Source organism: Thermobia domestica, chromosome 7, assembly GCF_964235325.1.
Source record: "Thermobia domestica chromosome 7, izTheDome1.hap1.1, whole genome shotgun sequence".
Classification (NCBI taxonomy): Eukaryota; Metazoa; Arthropoda; class Insecta; order Zygentoma; family Lepismatidae; genus Thermobia; species Thermobia domestica.
In genome coordinates, this window is record NC_137460.1 from 257,823,889 (window position 1) to 257,847,429 (window position 23,541).

The 23,541-nt window shown below is 35.9% G+C and overlaps 1 protein-coding gene and 1 long non-coding RNA gene across 2 annotated transcripts in view; one reads left to right on the forward strand and one right to left on the reverse strand.

The window, feature by feature from the left end:
* Nucleotides 1-223: 223 nt before the first annotated feature.
* LOC145689051 (uncharacterized) lies at nt 224-8,783 on the reverse strand. The gene is made up of 3 exons (XM_081763182.1): nt 8,578-8,783; nt 6,141-6,337; nt 224-3,489 (listed from the first exon to the last, which is right to left on the reverse strand). The coding sequence occupies exons 1-3, from the start codon at nt 8,703-8,705 to the stop codon at nt 2,513-2,515; spliced, it is 1,302 nt and encodes a 433-aa protein (XP_081619308.1). The 5' UTR covers nt 8,706-8,783; the 3' UTR covers nt 224-2,512.
* Nucleotides 8,784-17,842: 9,059 nt separating this feature from the next.
* Nucleotides 17,843-23,541, forward strand: part of LOC145689053 (uncharacterized) — a 50,656-nt gene continuing 44,957 nt past the window's right edge. The window contains exon 1 of the long non-coding RNA XR_014132073.1: nt 17,843-17,965. This is a non-coding gene — a long non-coding RNA (uncharacterized LOC145689053). The remainder of the gene's footprint in view (nt 17,966-23,541) is intronic.

A 23,541-nucleotide genomic window follows, 5' to 3' on the forward strand; every position in this document is an offset into this window, starting at 1 on the left:
TTTAAGTAAAATAGCGTTACAAAAGATCATTCAAGTGTAGTGAGCCCAGATCGAATGATCGACTTTTCACGTAAAATTTTGCTGTTCGGCAGGTTCGAGTCCAGGTGAAGGACAAAATTTCTCGGTTGGATTAATGTAGTCTGCATAGTAAGATCAGACAGGTCTATCAAAATATCTACTGAACTGCACAGTGTAAAGAAAACTGCATATTTAGGGAGGTAAAACAACGGTTTATTGTTAAAATAAAAAAAGTACATGCTTTTTATCTTAAAATATTTTAAATCTTAATACGTTAATGGAAGATCGTTTCGGTCAATTTTAAAATCATTTTTATTGCAAACAGGGTTTAGTGCTTTGTCATTATAGCTACATACGTGTAGGATATTCCTACATATCTACATACAATAATAACAATTAGCTAGACTTGGTTTCCACTGAGATTTCCATAAATGATAATGTACCGAAATGATATATAATCACATATCGGGTTTTACTCCATAATTTTTGATTTCCAAAGCAGGGACTACTGTTTTCTTCAGATTATTATTAGTACAAAACATCAATAACTTTCTTTCATATGTAACAAATTTCAGAAAGCCAGTCAAAAATAATAATAAAAAATATATATATATATCGGAACTACATTCTGACATTCGGTCAACATGTCTTGAAAATACATTAAGAAATACATCCAGATTATATTGTTTTAGAGCACTATTATTTTTTACAGGTTAATTAAACATACCGATAATGTTTGTCAATAGAAAGCACGCTATGAAACTATCAACTTACATTGCTTTATATTTTTATCATGCACAAGATACGCAACGTTTCAACATGTTAACATAGTACGTTATTTTTCCCAATTATTTCATTTAAATATCTACATATACGGATAACAAAGTACAACCTTACACATGCAATTATGTTTTACTTTATATACATAATTATTTACACATATTGAGTTTTACTTCATATATCAAAAAAGTGTGTTTTCTTCAAGTTATTATTAGTATAAAACATTAATAACTTTCAAAGTATCCACAGCTCCATCTTCTGTTGGTAAGTAATTCGAAAAGAGGCGCGGTAAAATAAAACTTCGAAGTGCGAACAAAACACAAACTACACTGCTTTTTGAATTACTGACAAAGAGAAGATGGAGTTGTGATGACTTTGAAAGTACTTTTGGATTTCTTTTTTCTGTTATTACTGCGGTGAGTCAACCTTGTTTCTTTATTTTGTACGATCACCGCCGTTCACGTGATTAGTGTTTCAAATCAATAACCCTTTATATATATATATATATATATATATGTAACACTTCAAAAAGAGTGCATAAAAGTTAAAACGCAACTACATTCTGACGTTTGATCAGAATAAGACTTGGTAATAGATAAAAATATATGGTTCTTGATAATGTTTTTTTTTTTCAATAAAAAGCACGCTCTTTACGTTATCATATACAGAGACACGCAACGTTTCAACATGTTAGAACAATACGCTATTTTTCCCAATTATTTCATTTGAATATCTACATATGCAGATATCAAAGTACAACCTTACATATACAATTACGTGTTACTTTATATACATAGTTATTTTCACATTTTACTATTTATGTTAGACGTTAAATGTCTAGATTACGAAAGAAATCGTCTGGCACCACTTGCATTAGGCGTTTTGACATTACTACTTACTACTGTTTCCAGATTTCAACGACCCTCTCTCATGTGTTTGGTGCGAAATTACTTCATTGTGTCCCGAACATAAACGAATTACTAAGTTAAAAAAAAAAAAAAGAAAGACAGGCATGAAGTTCTTAGCTTCCGGCTATTTTGTCGCTAGGCTAGTAACGGAAACATTATAATAGATACAGAAGACTTCTTTTGAATACTTCCTTAAGACGGAGTAAAAATTTGTACTGAACAGAAAGTTTTTCGACTTTTGCAAAAGGTGGAAGAGTGGGTGGTCTCAAAAGAAAATTTACGCCTGGATAAGTTGGAAAGTAATAATTAGATCTTATAACGATGTACAGCCAGGTCCAAAAATGGAACACTTCCGATACAAATTGTAAGAGAAGTGTCCCAATTTTGTTCCCGATTGTACGTACATTTCATACGTCATCTTTGTCAGTCTTTGTAACTGAAGGGAGAGCAATCACAGCACACATCGAAATCCGAAACACGAGCCTATTATGGACTGCGTGTTTGTGTATGTGGGAATCTCGCGACAAAGAAAGCTTGTGGAACAAACTACAAAAGTGAGGGAGAGAAAAAGGTGGGAAGACCGAAACAATCTCGACAACAACGAGGCCATTACTATACCCGACGACTTTTTATGGAATGTAAAGGCTGTTACGAAATTACTACTATTATTATATTTAATTTCACAGGCAGTGCGAGAAGACTTCTTGCGTTGTAAACTTAGTAAACAATATATCCTAGCAACAATATATCCTGGTTTTCGATATAGATTACCAGAAACACATGCTACAAAATGAAAGTTTCACAGATTATTTCTGTCTTTGCATAAGGATCGGGAAAATATTCCGTTCCCAAAACAAAGATGCTTTACTTATTAATTCTTTGACGAACGCTTCGTTGTACTCCACATTCACAATATCTACTTGCTTTGTTGTTTCAAAATCTGGGGACGCAATACATAATAGCCCATTTGGTTTCTTGCACATGTGCATTTGAAGCTGAATTTGGCCCTGAAATTTCTTCTTTATTTCTCGATTTGGAGAAATGTATCTTTCAAGAGCTTTAGCAGAAGCAGGACACTTCACTTCCACAACAAAGTCTTCCGCAATAGCATCAGGTGATGCTCCAAATATGGGTAGATCTCTATTTAGAACTACACCTGTTCTAGAAAACTTCTTCTGTAACAATCCCTCTACTATTTCCAGAACCTTTTCCTCCAGCATGCGTCCTCTCACCATTGCTGGCGTTTCCACTATTTTAGCCCCCAATATCACTTCAACCAAAGTTCCATTCGGTGTTTCACAGTTGGACGCCTCGTATAATTTCGATGCAGTAATCCTGCCGAAACGAAGTTGTCGCCATAATGGAGACTTGTGCTGCAACTTCGTCAACTCGGCAGCCTCTTCACATGCGAAGTCTTTCATGACTTCCTTGCAGAAGGCCTCAAAATCTGCAAAGTCATTTTTCCCAGTGTACCCAAACCATTCACACAGGTTATGAATAGATAATTCTTCAACTGGAGTAACCTGGGAAAAATGATTATGTAGCAAACTTCGTTTGTCAAGCAAATTTCCCTGTTGTAGTACAGAGGCAAGGAAGTCGTTGTCCCTATGTGGCTGGTCAGCATTCCCGGACGGCACGAGGTCTGTACTATACACGAATTTTGTATTACCTCCGACATGGGACAATCTGGACTTTTTCCAATAGCATTCTGTTGATGTTGGTGCTGGTTCTTCCGTCCTCCTATGCAACCACATAAGTAATGCAATTTCATGTTTGCATCCTCCTGAAAATATAAAAAGGAAGCAAATGTCACAAAAAATGGTGTTTACTTAAAGAATACATACGTATATTTTAAGAACATTCTTTCTAATAAATGAAATTGCCTGAATGGAGATTTCCCTTAGAGGTATGAATGTTCAGACTTTTTTTTTCTTTAGGTAGTGTCACGGGTGTAACAGCGAAAATGTAATGAACGTAATACTCATAAATTTAATATCCATTGGTCCATTTGGTAAGATTTAATCCGTGTTAAGATGGATTTAGTAAACTTATATTATTTAACTGATAGTTACTGCACATTATATTATTTAACTGATAGAAGACTTACTCCACATTTTATTTTTTAGTGGGTCTTGAACTATAGTTGTCTTTTAAAACTGAATTGTATAGTTTTATACATTCGATACAGTGCAAGAAACGGGTACAGAAAGATGCCGTACTGATACTAATTTATGTTAATCCAAAGTGTTCAAAAGAAGAAAAATGCTGTCATGACATCATCTTATAATGCACAGTCATACAAAAGGGCAAATTTGCTGAAGTGAAAGTGCTATATTTTATGTTTCTGAGACATTACAAGTTAAGTATGTACGAGGAAAAAACAACTGAACACTAAGAAAGTGCCATGAAAAAATTAGTTTCGTTTCTAAGCGTTTGGAAATTTGCAGACACAGGCCTGGACATCTTTCCGAGCTTGTAGTACGAAGCAATGCCAGTAGATGAGGTTGGAGCTAAGTAACAGCTGATTAATATGGTGGCACCAGTAGGCAGTTACAGTTGTACCAATGAAAAACAGCACGGAGTTCAGCTTTTTTTTTAAAAAAAAAAAGCATGTGATATTTATTTTGCTGTAGTAATATTTTTAGGTTGGTTTGCTTGCTGCTTAGCATGCAGAAAAAAAATCAGATCAGGTGACAACTTGGCCCTAAAGAAATACATTTAAAGAAGTTAAAATTTGAGAAGATTCGAGAAAAGAAAAGACTAGTAAAGTAACAAACTTGAGGAATATAAGCGTGCGGCAAAGCTTATGAAAATATTTTTTTAATCATCATTATTTAAACTTTAAATTTTCAAAAGAAAAAAAAAGCGAGTACTCCTGCAGCTCTCTTTCTGCCTTACTAACAATAATAATATAAACGAGATGAAAACCAAAAACAACAGTGAATTATTTCCATATGCTTTGCCGTACACTTATATTCTGGTTATTTCACTTCCCTCCCCCTTCTCACCAGTGGATTGTTGATTTTTCGTGCGTGATGTAGGTATTTATACCTTTAAAGAGATTTTTCACTACTTTTCTGTGTAATGGTTACCATAAAAAAAAACTGACATCTATTTTTTATTTATTTTCGAATTTTCTCAATTTTAACGTTATTTATGGTATTTTGTAACATTTGTACATACATCTGCCAACACTCACAACATACACCTTCCAATGTAGGATAGCTGCCATTTTATCTTCGGACGAAGGCCTAACAGGTTTGATTCCTTTTCCTTTTTAACTGCCCCTGTCCTACGTTTCTTTTTTTACCCATAAGGGGACCTTCGAAGGCGACGGTGTGTCGCCGATGGCTTGGTCCGTCCATAGTTTTTTACCTTTGTGTTTGTTACGAGGACTTCCTGCATTACTCAGTAGGTGTATTTTATAATACATCATGTTCTCCTCGTTGCGTACCCAATATGAAAAAAAAATATTCTTACCACAAAACGAACATTATATGTTTATTTTTTATTTAATATACGAAAGAACTGAAATATATATAACCTTCGGAAAAAAAGAAGAGCCAAGTTGTCCCCTGAAGGATTTCACAATCAAACTAACATTTTATTTATGTGATATAAGGCAAACACGCACAAAAAATAGCTCTATCGTACAATCAAATTCAAAGAAAAAAGTGTTTCTTCGATCCACCTTACTATACAGTGCGTACATATACGCTTTATATGTTCATCAACTGCACTTGGAGAATGATACGTTAAATTCAGAAGATACCGTAGTGTAAAAGCGTTTTGAGACCAGCAAGCTGTTAACTAATGATAATGATGATGATATGATGTTCTGCCAAAACGCAGATCCCTGGGCAAGGTGAATATATCGTAGTTTGCCATTGCATTCCAATGAACTAAGAAAACGTCCGAAAGACTGAACCTATAGTTTAACCTGGACCCGAACTATTTGTGCTCCTCCGGCAATCGAACCAAGGACTACTTAACTACAAGGTGTCGAGCTTAATAATTCATGTACATGGAACACTATATTGTCAATTCACGATTAAGTGAGCCCTCACCTTTAAAAAATGAAATGAAATCTTTGAGTTTTACATCCCATGGTTATGCCGGTTAGGCTAAAGGAGACGGTGATAATGAGAGATGCATGAAATGGTGGAATGAAGAAAGTGGGAGGAAACGGGAGAACCCCGAAAAACCCCACGCACACGGTGTTTTTCCACCACAAACCCTCACCTTTGAGTGCGATGATGTTTGTCAATGGCGTTGATCGTTACACCCAACTGTACTATATATAAGTTTGTTTCTAGAAGAATTTGCTTTCAGATTGAAAAACAGCGTAAATCAATGTTCAAGAAACCTGTAGAATCTTCCTCATGAAAGCTCAGTTTATTGCGAAACTACTCTAATAATGGAAGAAATATTTACCTGCTGCAGCTGCACAGTCTTCGCAACGCACATGTTTGACTTCAAAATCATGTTCATCGATTTCAGCGATGACACAGTATCCTCTTTTCCTAACTTTATGTTCGGGAGTTACACGTCCTTTCACTATGCATAATCCGTCTTCTCTTTTGAGCTGGACAAATCCAATCGCTGAATCACCATACGCTGGCCTCTCTGCTCTTAAAAATAAATAAACAAATAAAATAAATAAATAAACAACATACAGAAAAAATAATTATATGTATGTAATAAATCGCGAATTCCCTAAACCACTTTCTGGCGTTACTGTCACCAAGGTTCCTGCATACGACAATGCCATTAAAGTATTTTTCAGAATGGCGCAACGTCGGAAAGTAGAGTGCTTATTCATCTGTGTCGATTGAAAACTTTGATTCAAATGGGCTGACGGTGAAATGAAAATAACTTTGGTAGAAATGACATGGAGTGATCCTAACCTAAAAAACACCATATGAGAGAAAAAATTAAATGAAATCTTTAAGTTTTACGTCCCACGGTTATGCCGGTTAGGCTAAAGGAGACTGTGATGATGAGAGATGAGTGAAATGGTGGAATGAAGAAAGTAGGAGAACCCCGGGAAAACCCACGAGCACGGTATCTGTCCACCACGAAGTCCACACGGCGCGAGCTGGGATCGAACCAGGGACCCCAAGCACCTGAGGTGAAAGCTCTACCACTGAGCCACCGCGCTCCTCTATCATATGACAGAAGTTACTAATAGTAAGTATTACCAGGTAAAATTTACTTTGAGCCGCCAAGTACGTAAAAACTTACTTTGAGTCGCACAGTATATGTAAAGGAAGCCTTACTATTGTTAAAATAAACTTATTTATAATGCAAAGAAAAACATTTAGTCCCTTGTACTTAAATTGAAAAAAAAACTATGAATATTATATGTACCGTGCGGTAACTCAGCCGGCCGCACAATGATAGATACCGATTTCAGGTTACGTGAAGTTATTACTTTGATTTAGGACTGCTAAAACAATCTTACTTATGATGCTAGGAATGGTCTTTAATCACTTTTTGGACCGTGTATTTTACAAAATGGAAAAGCTCTTACGTTAAATACTGTAACCGATAATCATTCACGAAATACAAACTATCTAGTTCAAACACAAAGGCAAGGTTCTAGATTACTGGTCCCCCTTCCCATTGAGCCGTAATAAAGACAGAAAACAACGTGCCCTGCGGGGCTCTAACCCTGCACTCGCTAACACTCGCTCGGCAATATTGTGTAAATTAAATGTATAAACTTAAGTACAGAAGGAAACCAGGCTTGTGTATAGCCCGCTCCCCCCAGTTCTTTGTCACCCGAACTGAAAGAATCGTTACTACTACTACTACTTATATCGAGAACAGAACCCAACCAATCCCTGCGGGGCTTCTAACCCGTCCCTACTACTACTACTACTATTGCTACTAACTACCACTACTACTACTTATACTGAAGCCTCCTTACCACAAGATTTACATCCTAAATCTTTATAACATGCGATTCCGATTCATTATGAACTAATATGAATCGTTAGAATCACTATGGGTAATAGTATACAACAGTACCTCATGATCTGTGCGCGTGGGTACTTCCTACTGTTGCACTACGTATAAAAATAATTTTATTACATTTAGAAGTAGTAAGAAGCATCCACGTGCACGTGACATGCGATATGTGTTTCAAATCCCCCACATATACTCATACACTACGTACAAGGGCACATTATTATTCTTCGCATACCATAAAACACAAGGAAACGCAACGCAAACCGACGTACATTTTATTTTATATTACTCAGTAATTAAATGAAAGTCGCCTTGTTACCTCATTTTCAAGTTCCTATATCCTCAATGAACAATCCTTAAAAGACTGCACTTCGTGAGTCCTCGCTAAATGATGAGGCACTGTCGTATACTATATCCTCACTATGATTCGTAAAAATCACTGGGAGGAGCGGGCTATACTCAATCCAGAAACCAACCCAGCTACTAACCTACATGGGGGACCAGTAATCTACAACCTTCCCAAACACAAAATCAGCCTTGCACCGTTGTTTTCACGTAATACAGGCAGAAAAGCGCGGTTATAACTTTCGGGATATCAGTGTGCATGTGTTGAAGGGTTTAATTAATTTATAATTTAACTTCTAAAATACACAAAGCATAAATCAATATTTTAGTATTACTAATATCTCCACCACTTTACTTTGTATACAGGACAGTTTGTATTACGTGCAGGTAATGCAATTCGAAGTGAAGTAACCTTTAATATTTATACAAACCTCAATGTAGTTATTGCATTAAACTAACTAAGTATATGATCTATAATAAACGTAGTCTACACTAAATTCAATGAGATTGTTAGAAATTCAGGTGGTTAAATGAGAATAATAAAAACATCTACCTTCTCGCCTTAGCACTTCTCATTTCGGCACCAACGAAATTTGGATTTCGCGCAAAAAATTCAGCTACCATTACGCTGTCAACTTGTGGTAGATTGGAGGAAGAACCTTTTACAAATCCCGGCTCCATAATTAAAAGAAAAAGCTTTTCTTTTAAATGTTATACAATGAATGTTTTTGAGCTCACAGCGGCTTAAAACCCACTTCTGGTAAGAGTGAAACCCGAAATAAGAGATCAAACGTCACGCACGCATCAGCCAATCAGAAAATTTTTACATTCTCGTGACGTCATATAAAATTTCAGGCAACTTTCAAGTAAAATATCTCACGAAATACGTAAAATTACGTAATCTAAAATCTTCGGAGGGAGGTTTTAAAAAGGTATATTCTCCAAAATAAACGTATAAAAATGACATTTTTGATCTTAGTGGAAATCTCCATTCTTGTATTTAGCCGTTAATACTTATCTCCCTGGAGACATGTAAACTATTACAATATAATGATAAGTGTATAAAGAATTAATTAAAGTAAAGACGAGATAGGAGTTATGATAATGAGAATTAAAAATAAGGCTACTGTTTCTTTGAAGAGGACGAGCCCTTTTCCTTCGAAAAAACAAATCATTTCGCTAATTTGGTTAGGTTAGGTTAGGTACGGATTGACTTTAGAGGGACGTACACGTACACGATAAGACCTATTGCGTAAGGGACGCTACTCAACTAGTGCTAGGCAGCGCCGGCCTAGGCAATTTGCCGTCCTGTGCAATGGCATCATTTGGTACACCCTTTCTCCAGAAAGAACAAATTTTAAAAGCTAGGATTTTAAGTATGTTAACCTATCATGAACAACGAAGGAGTGGGAAAGAGAATTCACACTCACTTGTCAGAAAGGCCTAAACACTACAAATACAATTAGGGATGCGCGCGAGACGAGTCGAGACAGGATTTTCCTGACAAAATTCGGGTCGAAACATGGCTCTTCCAATAGTAAATATACATTTTTCGAGTCGAGACATCACTTTTACAGCACATTTTCGAGACGAGATAGCCACAAATCTTGTCTCGTGCGCATCCCTAAATACAATCTCGTTAGGTTTATCTTTCTTTAAATAATAATCTATTATGTTAGTGAAAGATAAAGCAAACACAACTGCAGATGAAAGATGGTAATCCTTTTTATAGAATTCAATATCGAACTTCAACCTCAATATACCAGTTTGCAATTGTAGTGCAACTAGCTCTTTTATCTTTATTTCTTGATTTTCTTTCTATATCTGTTAAGCTTTTTTCTATATATAAAAAAATCGTTTCCACATGCAATAAGAAGAAACTTGATTGTGACAAAAACAAGACTAGTTTTTATATCAAACCCATGATAACGAACTAATTAGGAACAGGTGTTCGCTACTGTTTCAGAATTGAGTTCTTGTATTTGACAAACAATCTAATGCATGGCATGTGATTCAGATTTGTTTCCTTAGCAAAAATGCCTTTTTTTTTTTTTAGTTTACGTCCCACGTTTAAAGCCTTTAGGCTCAACAAGATGAAGGAAAATGAATGATAGGGACTTTTTTCTGCTCTCCCAATGGAAATCGAACCCGGGACTACGCACACTAAAGCAGTGGCGGATCTAGAAGGTATAAACTGTGGGAGGGGCAGCTAGAATCCAGACTATGATAGACATATCATGAGTTTACTACAAAGATTCAAAAAAATATAAATAATAGCTTAAATTATTTTTGGGACTCAAGAAACTAGGGGCCTGCTCTCTGGCTCCGGGCTAGATCCACCACTGTACTAAAGACTCACGCACTACCCACTTGACTAGCAGGGAGGGCATATCACGTAAATGTCGATTCCTATTGATTGAGCGGAAGGACGTCACAGATTGGAGGAATACGTAATGGAAGAAATATTAAGCAACTGAGGCAAGATGTTATTTGTATTGTTTACATAGACGAAAGCTGGCCACACAATGTCGAAGATATGGCATGGTAGTAATTTTAAAATCACTGACTAAGCTTTGAAACAAAGTTTGTCCTCAGTTGTAAGGATACCTTCTGGAAAGGGAGAGAGAAAAAAAGTTAATTCAGTGTTGTAAGTAAATGAATTGACATTATTATCATTATTATTATTATTATTATTATTATTATTATTATTATTATTATTATTATTATTAATAATAATAATAATAATAATAATAATAATAATAATAATAATAATAATAATAATAATAATAATAATAATAATAATATGTGTTTTATTTTTTGTGTGACTATTTTACTCCTAGTGAGAATATAAAATACATATCATACATCAAACAAAAGAATATATGATATTGCACAAAAGACAAGAAATAAACTTACATTAACGTAATACAATACTGAAAGCCGTTGGAAAAGATTTTAGGTTCGACACAAGTCACCTGGTCTCCTGTCAACTGGTGATGAAAAGGAGAAACGAAATGTGAAGAGAGCGCTAAATAGCCAGAGACCTAATTTTTGTTCAAACAGGTTGGATAAACTGGTACAAAGGTTAGACAAATGCTTGCATCTCAATGGCGAGTATGTGGAGAAGTGAGGAAGGACCCACCTACACATGTGTGTATTGTTTACAAATGTAAATTAAAAAGTAAATATTACACTACTTAGGGAAACTTACATTTTGAACGACCCATCCAGCAATAATATGCTTAGTTATTTTGATTTATATACAAATAAAAAAAAAAGTGCTGGTCCAATGAGCCATTCTATAAACATATCTCTACTTTGGTCAGTTTGTAACGACAACATTATGGCCATGGAATTTCAAAGTTACATTGAGCTCGTCAAGGCTTAGAGTTCTTAACATATTTTAGATTCTGTCGAGGATCAAATTCAAAATGCATATTTCAAGATGAAATATCACGTACCTATTCAAGAAACTAGTTTATCAGTAGGAACCAGGTTTTAAGGTGCAAAAATGTAGTAGGAAAAACGGAATCAAAGGTGCTGAAAAATCATTCAAAAAGGCGCTAATAGGATATTTTTATTAAGTGATATAGTATACAGTAACATGAACATTCTTTATTCATTACACCAGCAAATATTAAAATTTTGGCTTTAAAGATTTGACATAAGTTGCAAAAATATTTTTATTTAATCTCATAAATTTGTATATACAATATTAAACATTCTTGTAATAAAATTGTGGTTGAAACCAACTCAGTTTTTTTTATTAAAAACAAAGAGAAACATTAATTTAGCAATATTGTGGCTTGAGAAACCGCTCCATATTACTGTTTTCAGAAACTGGTTATACTTGATTATGCACAACGTTTCTATGTTCTCAAATGTTAGTTTCTGTCGCTTGGAGCTCAGGAGATCCATCTATACGGAGAAACTTCCCTCAACATCAACGGAAACCTTTGGCGCTTATCTTGTAAGCACACGGAAAGGAAGTTCAGTTGACGTTGCAAAGGTTTCTACGTCCGGATTTTTTCGCAAATTCAGTTCAAATTTGTCCGTAGCAAATCCGTCAAGGTTGTCCCTTACACTTGATAACTTCTTCCACTGTTTCTCCTTCTCCATTACTTCTTCTTCCAAATTCTGAATCACATCTGGTAAATACTTGTAGCCATGCACTTTGAAAAGTTCTACCTGGAGATCTTGATCGTTGAGCAGTGTTGCCACACTTGGTATAATTGTACAAAATTCAGCCCTTTTTGTCATTCATCGGCTCGTTGGTACCACGCTGGCATTTTCAGCACCTTTGTGAAAAACTTGGTACAATTCGACCCAATTCAGCACCATAGGTATTATTGTGACTTAAATTTATTAATAGTGTGTTGTGATGTCTTTCAGGAAAGGTTCTAAGACCCTGGACCGGTTTTATGTCTTTTTTTTATAAATGTGAGTTTACTTACCTAATATTCTTCTTATAGTCTCCTTCGATCGTGAAATAAGCGAGAATAAGGTGCAATAATTTATATTTTAATATTTTATTATAACGTACTGTTTACACACGAACTCGGAGATGATTGATTTGTTCTCGTTTTATATATTTTTTCATATATGGTCATAATACCGTTTTGGTTTATTGGTCACTCTAAAATAGAGGCATGTTTGGTTTCCTTACAATACATACCGAAGATGATAATTATTTTTCCTTTTAATTTACGGCTTCTGTTATACTTCTTATGTGGGAGAAAAGTTTCACCTACTTAAACAGGGTCCTCCTATTTGAATGGTTTTAAAAAGTATTTTTTAGAAAGATTTGGTCTCTTGGAAGAGGGGGAGGGGAGTGTTCTAGAACTTCACCTCTTTTAGTTTCGTGCTATAGGGCCTACTCTGGTACAGTAGCGTAGCCAGGATGTGTGTGTGTGTGGGGGGGGGGGCAAGTCCTGTTATAGGCACATACAGAAAAATTACAAACATAAAAATATATAAACATAAAAATATATTTAAAAAAATACAAACATCAAAGTACCAAAGTACATTGGCGGACCTCTTTGGGAGGCGGCCCCTCTGCCTCCCTTCTCTACGCCACTGCACTGGTATAAAATAATGAATTCAACCCTTTTTTTTTCAATTTCGTACTATTTTTCAGCCCACTTCAGAGCTAGAACTGTGGCAGCACTGTCGTTGAGCAATTGCTATACATGTTTGAAGGCTGTTGCTCTGTTGCATATAGGGCAGGTATAAACTATTTGAACTTGTCGAAGTTTTCACACAACAAAACTGCACATCTTATCCATGTACCCCACCTGGTTATGACAGGAAATTGTGGCAGAGGGAGGTCAGTGATTTCTCGGTACAAAGCTTGAAGACTAGGCGCCTTTACAAGAATCTTCTTTAGAGCAACAATGAAGTCATTTACCTTACTATATTCTTCCCTTATACTTTCACAAGCACGGTGCAGACCATGTGCAATACATGTGACAAGATTAAGGGTACATGCCCTTCTTTGAGTACATGCCTTTTCGTTGTTGAAAAGCTGAAAGCATGTAACGTGCTTGATCGGTCACAACCGGTCTGACTTTATCGTATTCTATACCTTCTGGCCAAAGTTTCATGCATTACTATGCAAGCATTTGTCTTCTCGAGTTAGTACATCTTGAACATCATCGGTTCTACCCACTCACCAGATAATTTAAATACCATTACATTCAGTACATATCTTTGCAGCTCGTCAGTTGTTTCGTCTAACATGAAACCCACTTCATGTTTGCTGACCATTTCTTTGATCTTTACGAAAACATCCTCATAAATCGGCTTTACGTAGTTTCTTCTTAGGGCGTTCTCGTCTGGTACTGATCTTTGTATATACTTTTCCAGAAATGATTTGAATGCAGGATTCTGTACTTTGTGGACTGGAATTCCTGATTGAATTAACGCTGTTGTAAGATCTGGGTAAAACACATTAGATGATCACTGTTGTTCAGATCCGGAAGCGAAAGCATTTATCAGGGTAGTTTGCTTTGGTTGTGACCTGCGAAGTTCCATGTTGTTAACGTGTTTGCTGTAGTTGATATGCTGTTTTATTCTGTCTCTTTGATGTTTCTTATTGATGGAAATATTTACATCTCAAACTCCAGATCGAAGAATTATACCATCGTTTTCAATGCTTTTCTTCTTAAATTCTGCTGCAAGTGCATGCAACTTTCCCTTCTTGATCTTTGACATGTTATGCTTTTATTGAGAACAATAAGTTCTGGTTCAGATTGTTATAGAACTGATTGCGTAGGCTTCAAACTCCTAAGTGCGAATGAACCCCTCGACTTTTTTCTGATCCTTCTTTCTACACCAAACCTCAGTGGCATGCTCAACAATGGTGCTAGGGAAAACAGCCTTTTTTCTTTTATTCGCGGAGTTTTGAAATTGCCGCTCTTTGTCGTACATGCAGAACATTTATTAATCATTTGCGCCGTCATTGTTGCCATTGTGTTGCCAAAGATTGCGTCTAAATTTATAAAATATTTATAGAATACAGATTGAAAATAAAACCTATTTTTCTGTTCAAGTTTTTAAAAAAGAAAGAAAAAGGGACAATAAAGGTGCTGAAGGTTAAAAGAAGTAAAAAAAAAAAAAAAAAAAAAGCAAATTGTATTAATCTACCAAAAAAGGTACAACATTTACGACAAAGGTACAACAAAGGGCGTTCATTTCAATTCGTTTTATGCCCGGAAACACATACTGTATTTTAAACTTTGGTTGTTATAACAATTACATTTCTAGAAATGGTGTTGCACCTTAAAATCCACTGTCTGTTTATCAGCATATTAGGAAGAATATTTTTGTTAACTTCTGATATCTTGCACTTCATTGTAATTTATTTAAGTATACGCCATTGTTTAATTTATCACTGAATTGTTCATAATGTTTGTCACATTATCTTCGACATTTCAAGGTATAAATGTATTACTTTTTTCACTTATTTATGTAGTTAAAGTTAATGGCGTAGTGACATTTTGAACTATGCTCTCTGTTTTGTTTACAACTGAAGATGAATATTTTATTTCTAAAAACAAAATAATTTTAAAATTGCATTTAGTTCGAGAAGTAAAGATAATAAAAGTCAATATACTGACCACACATCAAATAACTGAAATTCATCTTGGGAACTAGTTTATGGGCCATTACAGAAGATAATTTAGTTTTCTCCTATAAATGTATTCCCATTTTTTATTAATAGAAAAGTCTGGAACGATATCTGAGCTTCTAAAATGGTATAGAAAAACTTTAAAAAGTCAAATCACATCTAAAATTGTAATCTTTATTATTGTTTTTGCTGTTGTCCTACTTATTTACTGAGAAAAGAAGAAATCAAAGCGCAAGGAAGAATACAACATTAGTCGTATGATTATGATTCATCCACGGAATCAATTAGACAATTAACATGTGTCAGATTCATGTATACCCTAGTCTGTAAATTGGGAGTACGGTGGCTCAGTGGTAGAGCTCTTACCTGTGGTGTATGGGGTCCTTGGTTTGATTCCCATCCAGGCAAGTTTGTGGTGGACAACGCCGTGTCCCTTGGTTTTCTTAGCATACTCTCGTTTCCTCTCTCATTCTCATTCCACCAATGCTTCCATCATCATTTACTTCTCTTAACCATCCGCCTCCGTTAGCTTAAAAAGCATAATCATGGGGCATTCAATTCAGATGTTTTATTATGTATAATACTCTTCATATATTTAGCTAACAGACGTAGGTTTCAAGTTGTGAATGACTGTAGTGTATATTTTCTTCAATCTATTACATTTTGCCACATTTCTATAGTATCTTGTGTGAACTACGATTTTATTAAGGATTGGGCATTTAAAATCTTTAAAACACGTAATGAAATCTTTACATGGTAGAAAGATAAGCGTACGGACTTCGTTCTCATAGTAAGTGGCAATATTACGCGAAAAACATGCATTTTTTAATAGATAATACTACTGTAAATGATGAATTAATTGAAGTAAACGTGTTTGCGCTACGTATTACTGCCTTTCTTCATGACGAGCAACAGGCCCGTAGCCAGTCCAAAAAATTAGAGGGGGGCCGGTAGAAGTTAGGAGGGCCCGACCCAATCATATTATACTTCATCACCATATTAGAGTTCATTTGCAAGCTTATTGTGAAACTTGTATTGGGGCCAGCCAAAGTTTAGGGGGGGCCTGGCCCCTAGCCCCCCCCGTGGATACGGGCCTGACGAGCAACGCTGCAACCACAAAACGTTCCATTTCTACGATTACCAATTCGAATAGACGGTTAGAGAGAAATAATGCAATCTATTCTTCGGACATTGAATCGATTCAAATACAAGCATTACCTGTTATCTTTATGGCAGGATGGCTCAGTGATAGAGTGCTTACTTCTCGTGTTTGAGGTTCCTGTTTCGATTACCGGCAAAGTAAGTTTGTGGTGGACAACATCGTACCATGGGTTTTGTCGGGGTACTCTCGTTATCTCCCACATTTTCATTCTATCATCATGCAGTTTCCTTAATCATTTATCTCCATTAGCCTAAAGAACATAATCGTCGGACGCTAAACTGAAAAATTTCATTTCATTTGATTTCCGTTATCACTTACTTTCTTTTTTGCTCTAATACCTGCCAACAGACAGACGAACAGGCAGACATAACTGTTTTATATTTTAAGATTTCCGTTATTTATGCACAGCACCATTTACAAGTCTAAGCACCTATCAATTGCGTCATATTACTAACGAATAACATGTTTTTAACACCGTAAAAATCATTTTTCTCGAAACCTACGCATCAAAATTTACTCTTAAGCACTTCATTTTGTGGGGACGTGGTGGTTCACAGAAGAGCGCTCAACTCCAGCTTCTAAGGTCCCCGGTTGGAGTGGGCATTGTGGTGGACAAACACCGTGTGTATGAGTTTTCTGAAGGTTCTCCCACGTTCGTTATTCCACTGGTGTCATCTATTTGATCATCACTCCCTCCCTTAGCCTCGGGGCTTAATAACTCGGAGATTAAAGTAAAAAAAAATTATATATATATATATATATATATATATATATATATATATATATATATATATATATATATAGCCCCGGATCCAGGATATGATTAAAAGAGGGACTAAAACATACTTTGCCACTTTATCCAGTGTAAACAAAGAAGGATTGAAGTAAATTTTATTCAGTGTATGCCTGAGCGTGAGGGGAGTATAGCTCTCCAATTGGATACGCGCCTATATATATATATATATATATATATATATATATATATATATATATATACAGAGAGAGAGATATCACTAATCGATTGATGATTCACTTACACGTGTCTTCTGAAAAAAAAAAAAATCTTTGAGCGCTAATAAAATTGCAAAATTGCGACTGATTAAAGATGTTTGAAGTAGCTCAACCTAGAAATAGTGACCCTGACTCTAAGGGGTAATGACCTTGTTTAATTCAAAGGACCCGAAAGAGGCGCCAAATAATTTATTGTTGTTGGTTGATAATACTCTCATTGAAAGCAGACGAAACAATATAACACATATGCTTGTATCTCAATATACTATATGATTTTCCAACTAAGCTGAGTCACATACTTGAGTTTGTTTTGTAGCATGATAAAAGTCAATTTAGAAGTAATCTTGTAGGAAATTACACATCCAGTAATGTTGAAAAGAGAGAGACAGAGTGAGAGATTAGCTGCGGGGTGCGGGGTCGTCCCTTTGCAAGTTCCGTTCTTACATGAGGAAGTTCCTGCTTCTTATCTCAATTTAGCTTTAAGCTGATTCTCTGTCCACATGCTCTGAAGGATTTTTACTCACTGTGCGTTCTTTTGCGATGTGTATCGGTTAAGTTTAGTTAAAGTGTTGATTACTGGAATACAAAATAGATCTGTTTAAAGTGTCTGTCCCGCAAAGATTTCTCGTAGCATGCAAGGTAAGTTTCTAAACATCAATATTACTTATATTATATTTACGTTAGAACTTGTTCCAAGTAGTCTCTGTGTTATTGTTAGAAATATGTCAATGTTAGGTGAATAATCTTCTACTTTGCATTAGATTATTTTACAACATAAATAGGACATAAATAAATGCCGTATACTTCTCAATCCAAGGTGGCCATTCCGCACCCGCCTTCACAAAGTAGGAATTATGCAACGCAACGCAAAAATTATATAAAGTCGCTATAACTGTTATCTCGACCACCCTAAAATATAAACGTAGAGTTTGCGATGTGTTGACGCAAACCGTTACGGAATGTGCCCGAATGACAAGGATATTTTACGAAATGTTGTGCCCCAAAAATATGAGATCGTCTTACTTTCAGAACATATGTAGTGCAGTTTCTCTTTACTGAACACAATCTTGAGCTTTCATTAACCACTAACTTTATGTTTTTCTTCGCTTATCGCCTTGGCCTTGAAATATCAGTGGCTCTTTCCAGTGAAGAATACTAATGGTGATCACAGTTAGGGTTTTCCGCTTTACCGAATTAGACGGGATATCCTGAATTTCAAGAAAATTTTCAGCGTCTCTAATTGAGCCTAAGGAGAACACATTATATTGCGCGACAACAAATTATTGAAATCATTTAGAAAATACGCGACACTAATTCGTGGTGATATTTGTAAATTTTGACCCCCGATGTGCACTTGTAACAACCGAGATATCGCTTTTGTTCTACCGCTCAACTGTTGGTGTTGGCAACAGTGATCCAATGTTGAATTGTCTTAGCGTTTCAACACCTAACGAAAAACACCCACAAATGCACTCATACTCAGTAATCGTGAGTTCAAAGCGTCGGAAATTTAAGGAATAGCACCAAGAACATAAAAGCCATTGTCGATTCACCAATAATATTTCTTCAAACCGATACAATATGATGTGCACGGTTGCATATCAATAAGGATACAACAACTGACGCCAAGTTGAAATTGTGCAAGGGGTCTCACAAAGAGACTGAGGAAACTAAAGGAATGTCACTAGTGGGATCGCATGATCGATATTGAAATGTGGCCAAGGAGTGTGTTGATATCGACATGTAGCTAATGCACAAATGTCAACATGTTCCACTACTACTGGGACACCGTCCCACGTGCGAAAAATAGGAAAATAACTACTCAGGTCTTGAATCTGAGGCCGTGGTCACCCAGCGGGATTCAAAACTGGGACCACGCGCGCGAAAGCGAGCGCTTTATCCCTGAGGCGACGAGGGAGACTCACTTTCTTTGTATTCATTTCTTGGAGGAGTACCCACTTTCTTTGGTAAGCGCTCTTGTACAGCCTCCCGACATGCTTGTTGTTTCATTTTGTTATTCCTACTGCACAGCTGTAAACAATCAGAGCCTTAAGACGTTTTTTTCCTTTTTCTCATGTCGTTTTATTTTCCATACGTATGGTGTTCCAGCAGTAGTATTACATGTGCCAAATTGGTTCATTTTCGTCTTTGTCTTGGGATGTGCAATGTGTGCAAGATACGAAGTTCTTGAGATATTTTTCTATATTTCGAGTACGTCATATGTCCCAGAAGACGTGAGACATGACACAAGTTTGTTATTTTACGCTCTATCAGATTTGAACCATGGATGAACAGATTTCTTTTCATATGTGTGTACTGTGGGACAATGTCCCAGACAAAGAGGGACATTGATATAATCGTGTTCTAGTTACGTTGTACCAAAAAGTGCACCAGATATAATAGCAGAATGTACAACGTTATTTTCCTATTTTTCGCACGTGGGACGGTGTCCTAGCAGTAGTGGGACAGGTTGGCATTTGTCCATTAGCTACATGTCGATATCAACACACACATTGGCCATATTTCAATATCGATCATGCGATCCCACTAGTGACATTCCTTTAGTTTCCTCAGTGTCTTTGTGAGACCCCTTGCACAATTTCAACTTGACATCAGTTGTTGCATCCTTATTGATATGCAACTGTGCACACCCTATTGCTTCGGTTTGAAGGAATATTATTGGTGAATCGGAAATGGCTTTCATGTTCTTGATGCTATTCCTTACATTTTTGACGCTTTGAACTCGATTACTGAGTATGAGTGCATTTCTGGGCATTTTTCGTTATTGTTTCCACACATGTGAATCACCCTGCTTCATCTGTTGTGCTCTACTGATACTCCAGATGTCTTTCTAGAGCATTTGAGTACAAATTTGCTACACTTAATACTCAGAAAGTCACTGTTGGCCAGCACTTGTACCTGGCGATTATGCAACTACACACAACGGACATGAAGGTGTTCCAAATTTTGTATTTGTTCCAGATATCGACTTAATACAAACGAATTATTGTTACCTGGTAGAAACCCTATCAGTTCATATCCATTTAGACCAATTTTCATTTGGCAGATTATCCGGGACTCCCTACGTTCCTTTGGGGAATCCCTTGCGCGTACATGGTAGGATTGTGAAACATGCACAATTCAATAGAGCAGGTATGACTTCTTCAGTTAATTTTTTACCCGCCCTCTTTACGTTGGATAGTTTCCGAACTATTGGCGTCGGAAAGTCATTTTCTCACGCTTTCGGCACCTTGTAGATCCGAAACTATGCCCGAAAGCCGAAAGTTCAACAGGACTTTTTTTCTTGTCTCAGTATCAGGAGTCACCCCCCAAGAATTGTAACACTTATTTTGCAACACCCGATATAGAGGAGGGTTACCAAAGAGTACGCACGCCCTAAGAGCGCGCAGTGCCAATTACGCTGAAGTGGTAACACACAGAATTGTTATTGCTACGCTGTTTGATGCGTCTTTGTGTGAGAGTTGATACTAAGAAAAGGGAAGATAACGGATCGCTGCAAACAGAAAATACAGCTAAAAATAACTTTTTTGAATTCTTGATGTAATATTTTAGTAGTCTTAGTTAAGAAATTATTCTGATATAGCAGCTAACTACAGTACTCTTGTTGCATGGTAGGAAACATGAATGCAGATAGAATTGTTTACCATGGCTTTGTTTCGGGGGTCATGCATATGCAGCCACATGGATGAATTTTACTCGAGTTGACTGCTGTTTCCCAAAGAGTGCGCGTTAGTGAGTTACCAAAGAACGCGCACGTACTCTTTGGGAGAATTTCTTTGATAGCGTGTGTGGGTAGCGGCATTCATATTACAGACTATGGTTATTCTCATCAGTTACTCTCGGAGTGTAATATGATGTTTGAATGGATTGTAGAATTATTTGTAATTGTTTGTCTTCGATTCAAGCACCAACTGTAAATCATATATAAGAAGTATTTTAAATTCACAAAATTTCTTAAATTACAATGATGAGGTGGTGTTCTGCCCGAAGGTAGGCCTTTGGTCCATGGTAGTTTGCCATTGCCTTTCATGGTATGATGATGTCGTCCTAAGTAGTGAGGAAAGGATCAAAATAAAGATTCTGGAAGTGTTCTGGAGGAAGATGCTGAGTGAAATATGGCTTCGATTACGATTGTAGTGAAACCACAAACTAAGAATTAAAAAAGCCATACACTAAAGGTGTTGTTCAGGATTTTTTTTCCAGTTGGTGGAATAATGTAATGAAACCACGAACTAAGAATTTAAAAAATCATCGTTAATTTTACTCATAAAAATCATAACTTGTGGGTGAAACTAAACGAAGACTTTCTCTTATGTTTTAAATTTCATGTACGTTCATAATAAATTCTTTAAAACCACATGGACGTGTAATGAAGAAATTGTTGGAAGCAAAATAGTTTAGAATTGCCTGTATACGAACAATTGGAAGCAAACCTTAGGGTAAATTAAATTTTACGAAGGGGTTTAGGTTTCAAGTATGATAGGTGTTGAGTGCGCCCTCTTAGGGACCGCAAAACGTACTCTTTGGGACACTGGTCCTTAAGAGTACGCATTTGAGGTTTTTAACTTTTTAACGTATATCTCCATTTCTACATTTAGTAGTAAACTTTTCTATTTCTTACAATGTAGCCTAAACTTCAATTAAAATTTTGTACAATTTATATAATTTTTGCTTCATTACTTTCGGAGCTATTTCAAAATGAATATTAAGTGCGTGCTCTTTGGTAACCTTCCTCTATATATACAGTGGCGGATCCAAGGGGAGGGCTATAGGGCTATAGCCCCCCACCTTGACGCTCATTTATACACGGGATAAAATGGGCTTCAATTCTGCTTTACACTGGATAAAACGGCAAAATATGGTTTAGCCCCTCCCTTGATCATATCCTGGATCCGCCCCTGTATATATATATATATATATATATATATATATATATATATATATATATATATATATATATATACTGTATATAACCATCGAAAATAACCGATATTATGCCAACCCATTGTTTTCAAGTTTGTTGATATGAACAGTGACACTTCTGGTGCCGTTTAAATAAAAACTAAGTTCCACGACTTCAGGGACGGAAAGGAGGGAGTTATATTTCTATAAAAATGATCGGAAGTGAGCGATATCAAAGAGCGCTTCTGTAATAGTAAAAAGTGATTGACTAACTAAGCATGTTACTAATTTTTCTTATTTTAATTCAGCAAAGCGGATAATTGAAGCTAGTTCTTGTACATGATTTGATTTTTAATATAGTTTTAGAATAAGGTCTGAAAATATACTCAATATGTGCTGGAGATCTGTCTATTTTGTAATGATTCATCTAAAAGAATAGAGAGAATCGTCTTGGATTCGGAGACCTCTCGGATTCAGGAAGATATGATAGTTTTAATGGGACGAAAGTTATTATAACTTATTAAGAGGCCCCCATCACGGCGAAATTAAAATAGCTCTAATTTTACAGTAATTATGTGATATCTTCAAATAAATAAAGGTAATAGGAAAGTGGAATAAGAGCTCGCTAGACAATATTATTTTACCTGAAATCTCTTTATCATAACTCACTTATCTGCTTTCGATTTCCATTCATTTAGAAAATCGGCATTTATATTCGCGTTTATAAATGGCTGCAAACAGAAAACTACTTGGTGACTCGTGATAACGGTACTTCATGCAGAGTGATATTATCTAGCGCGCTCTTGTTCCATATTTTGATTATCTTTATCTATTTGAAGATATCACATAGTTTCTGGTGATATTATAATTTCGCCGTGATGAATTTAATTTAAGGTAAAGTTTTATTTGGCAAAGAATGACATGCTATTTCACGTAATTTGCTTGTCCCGATTTTCTCAGAAACTGCACATAAGAATTTACTAACAACAATATAATTTCTTTTAATCTTGCTGTAATCCATTGTATAATCTATGCTTCAGATTCCGACTGTATTATAATTAACTAAAACCTTTGGTTTACGAGTTAATCTTAATTTTCATTCAAGATGTCATTAACCTTAGTATCTAATGTCGTTACACAAATGTAGCTTGTTTCCACATGGTTTTCTGCATTAAAAGCAGAGACAGAACCATCACAAGCATTATGTTGCTACTGACGTATCATTAGCGGAAAACTAAAAAGCTTCCATCTATCACGGCCCTTCTCTTATCTCCTCGTCTTCATATATTTAT

Bases quoted from the DNA above. Each gene is read 5' to 3' on its own strand.
- LOC145689051 (XM_081763182.1), bottom strand. From the start codon at position 8,705: ATGGAGCCGGGATTTGTAAAAGGTTCTTCCTCCAATCTACCACAAGTT. The intron at 6,338-8,577 runs GTAGATGTTTTT...TTTATTTTTAAG, and splicing joins AGAAGTGCTAAGGCGAGAAG to AGCAGAGAGGCCAGCGTATG. The intron at 3,490-6,140 runs GTAAATATTTCT...TTATATTTTCAG, and splicing joins AGACTGTGCAGCTGCAGCAG to GAGGATGCAAACATGAAATT.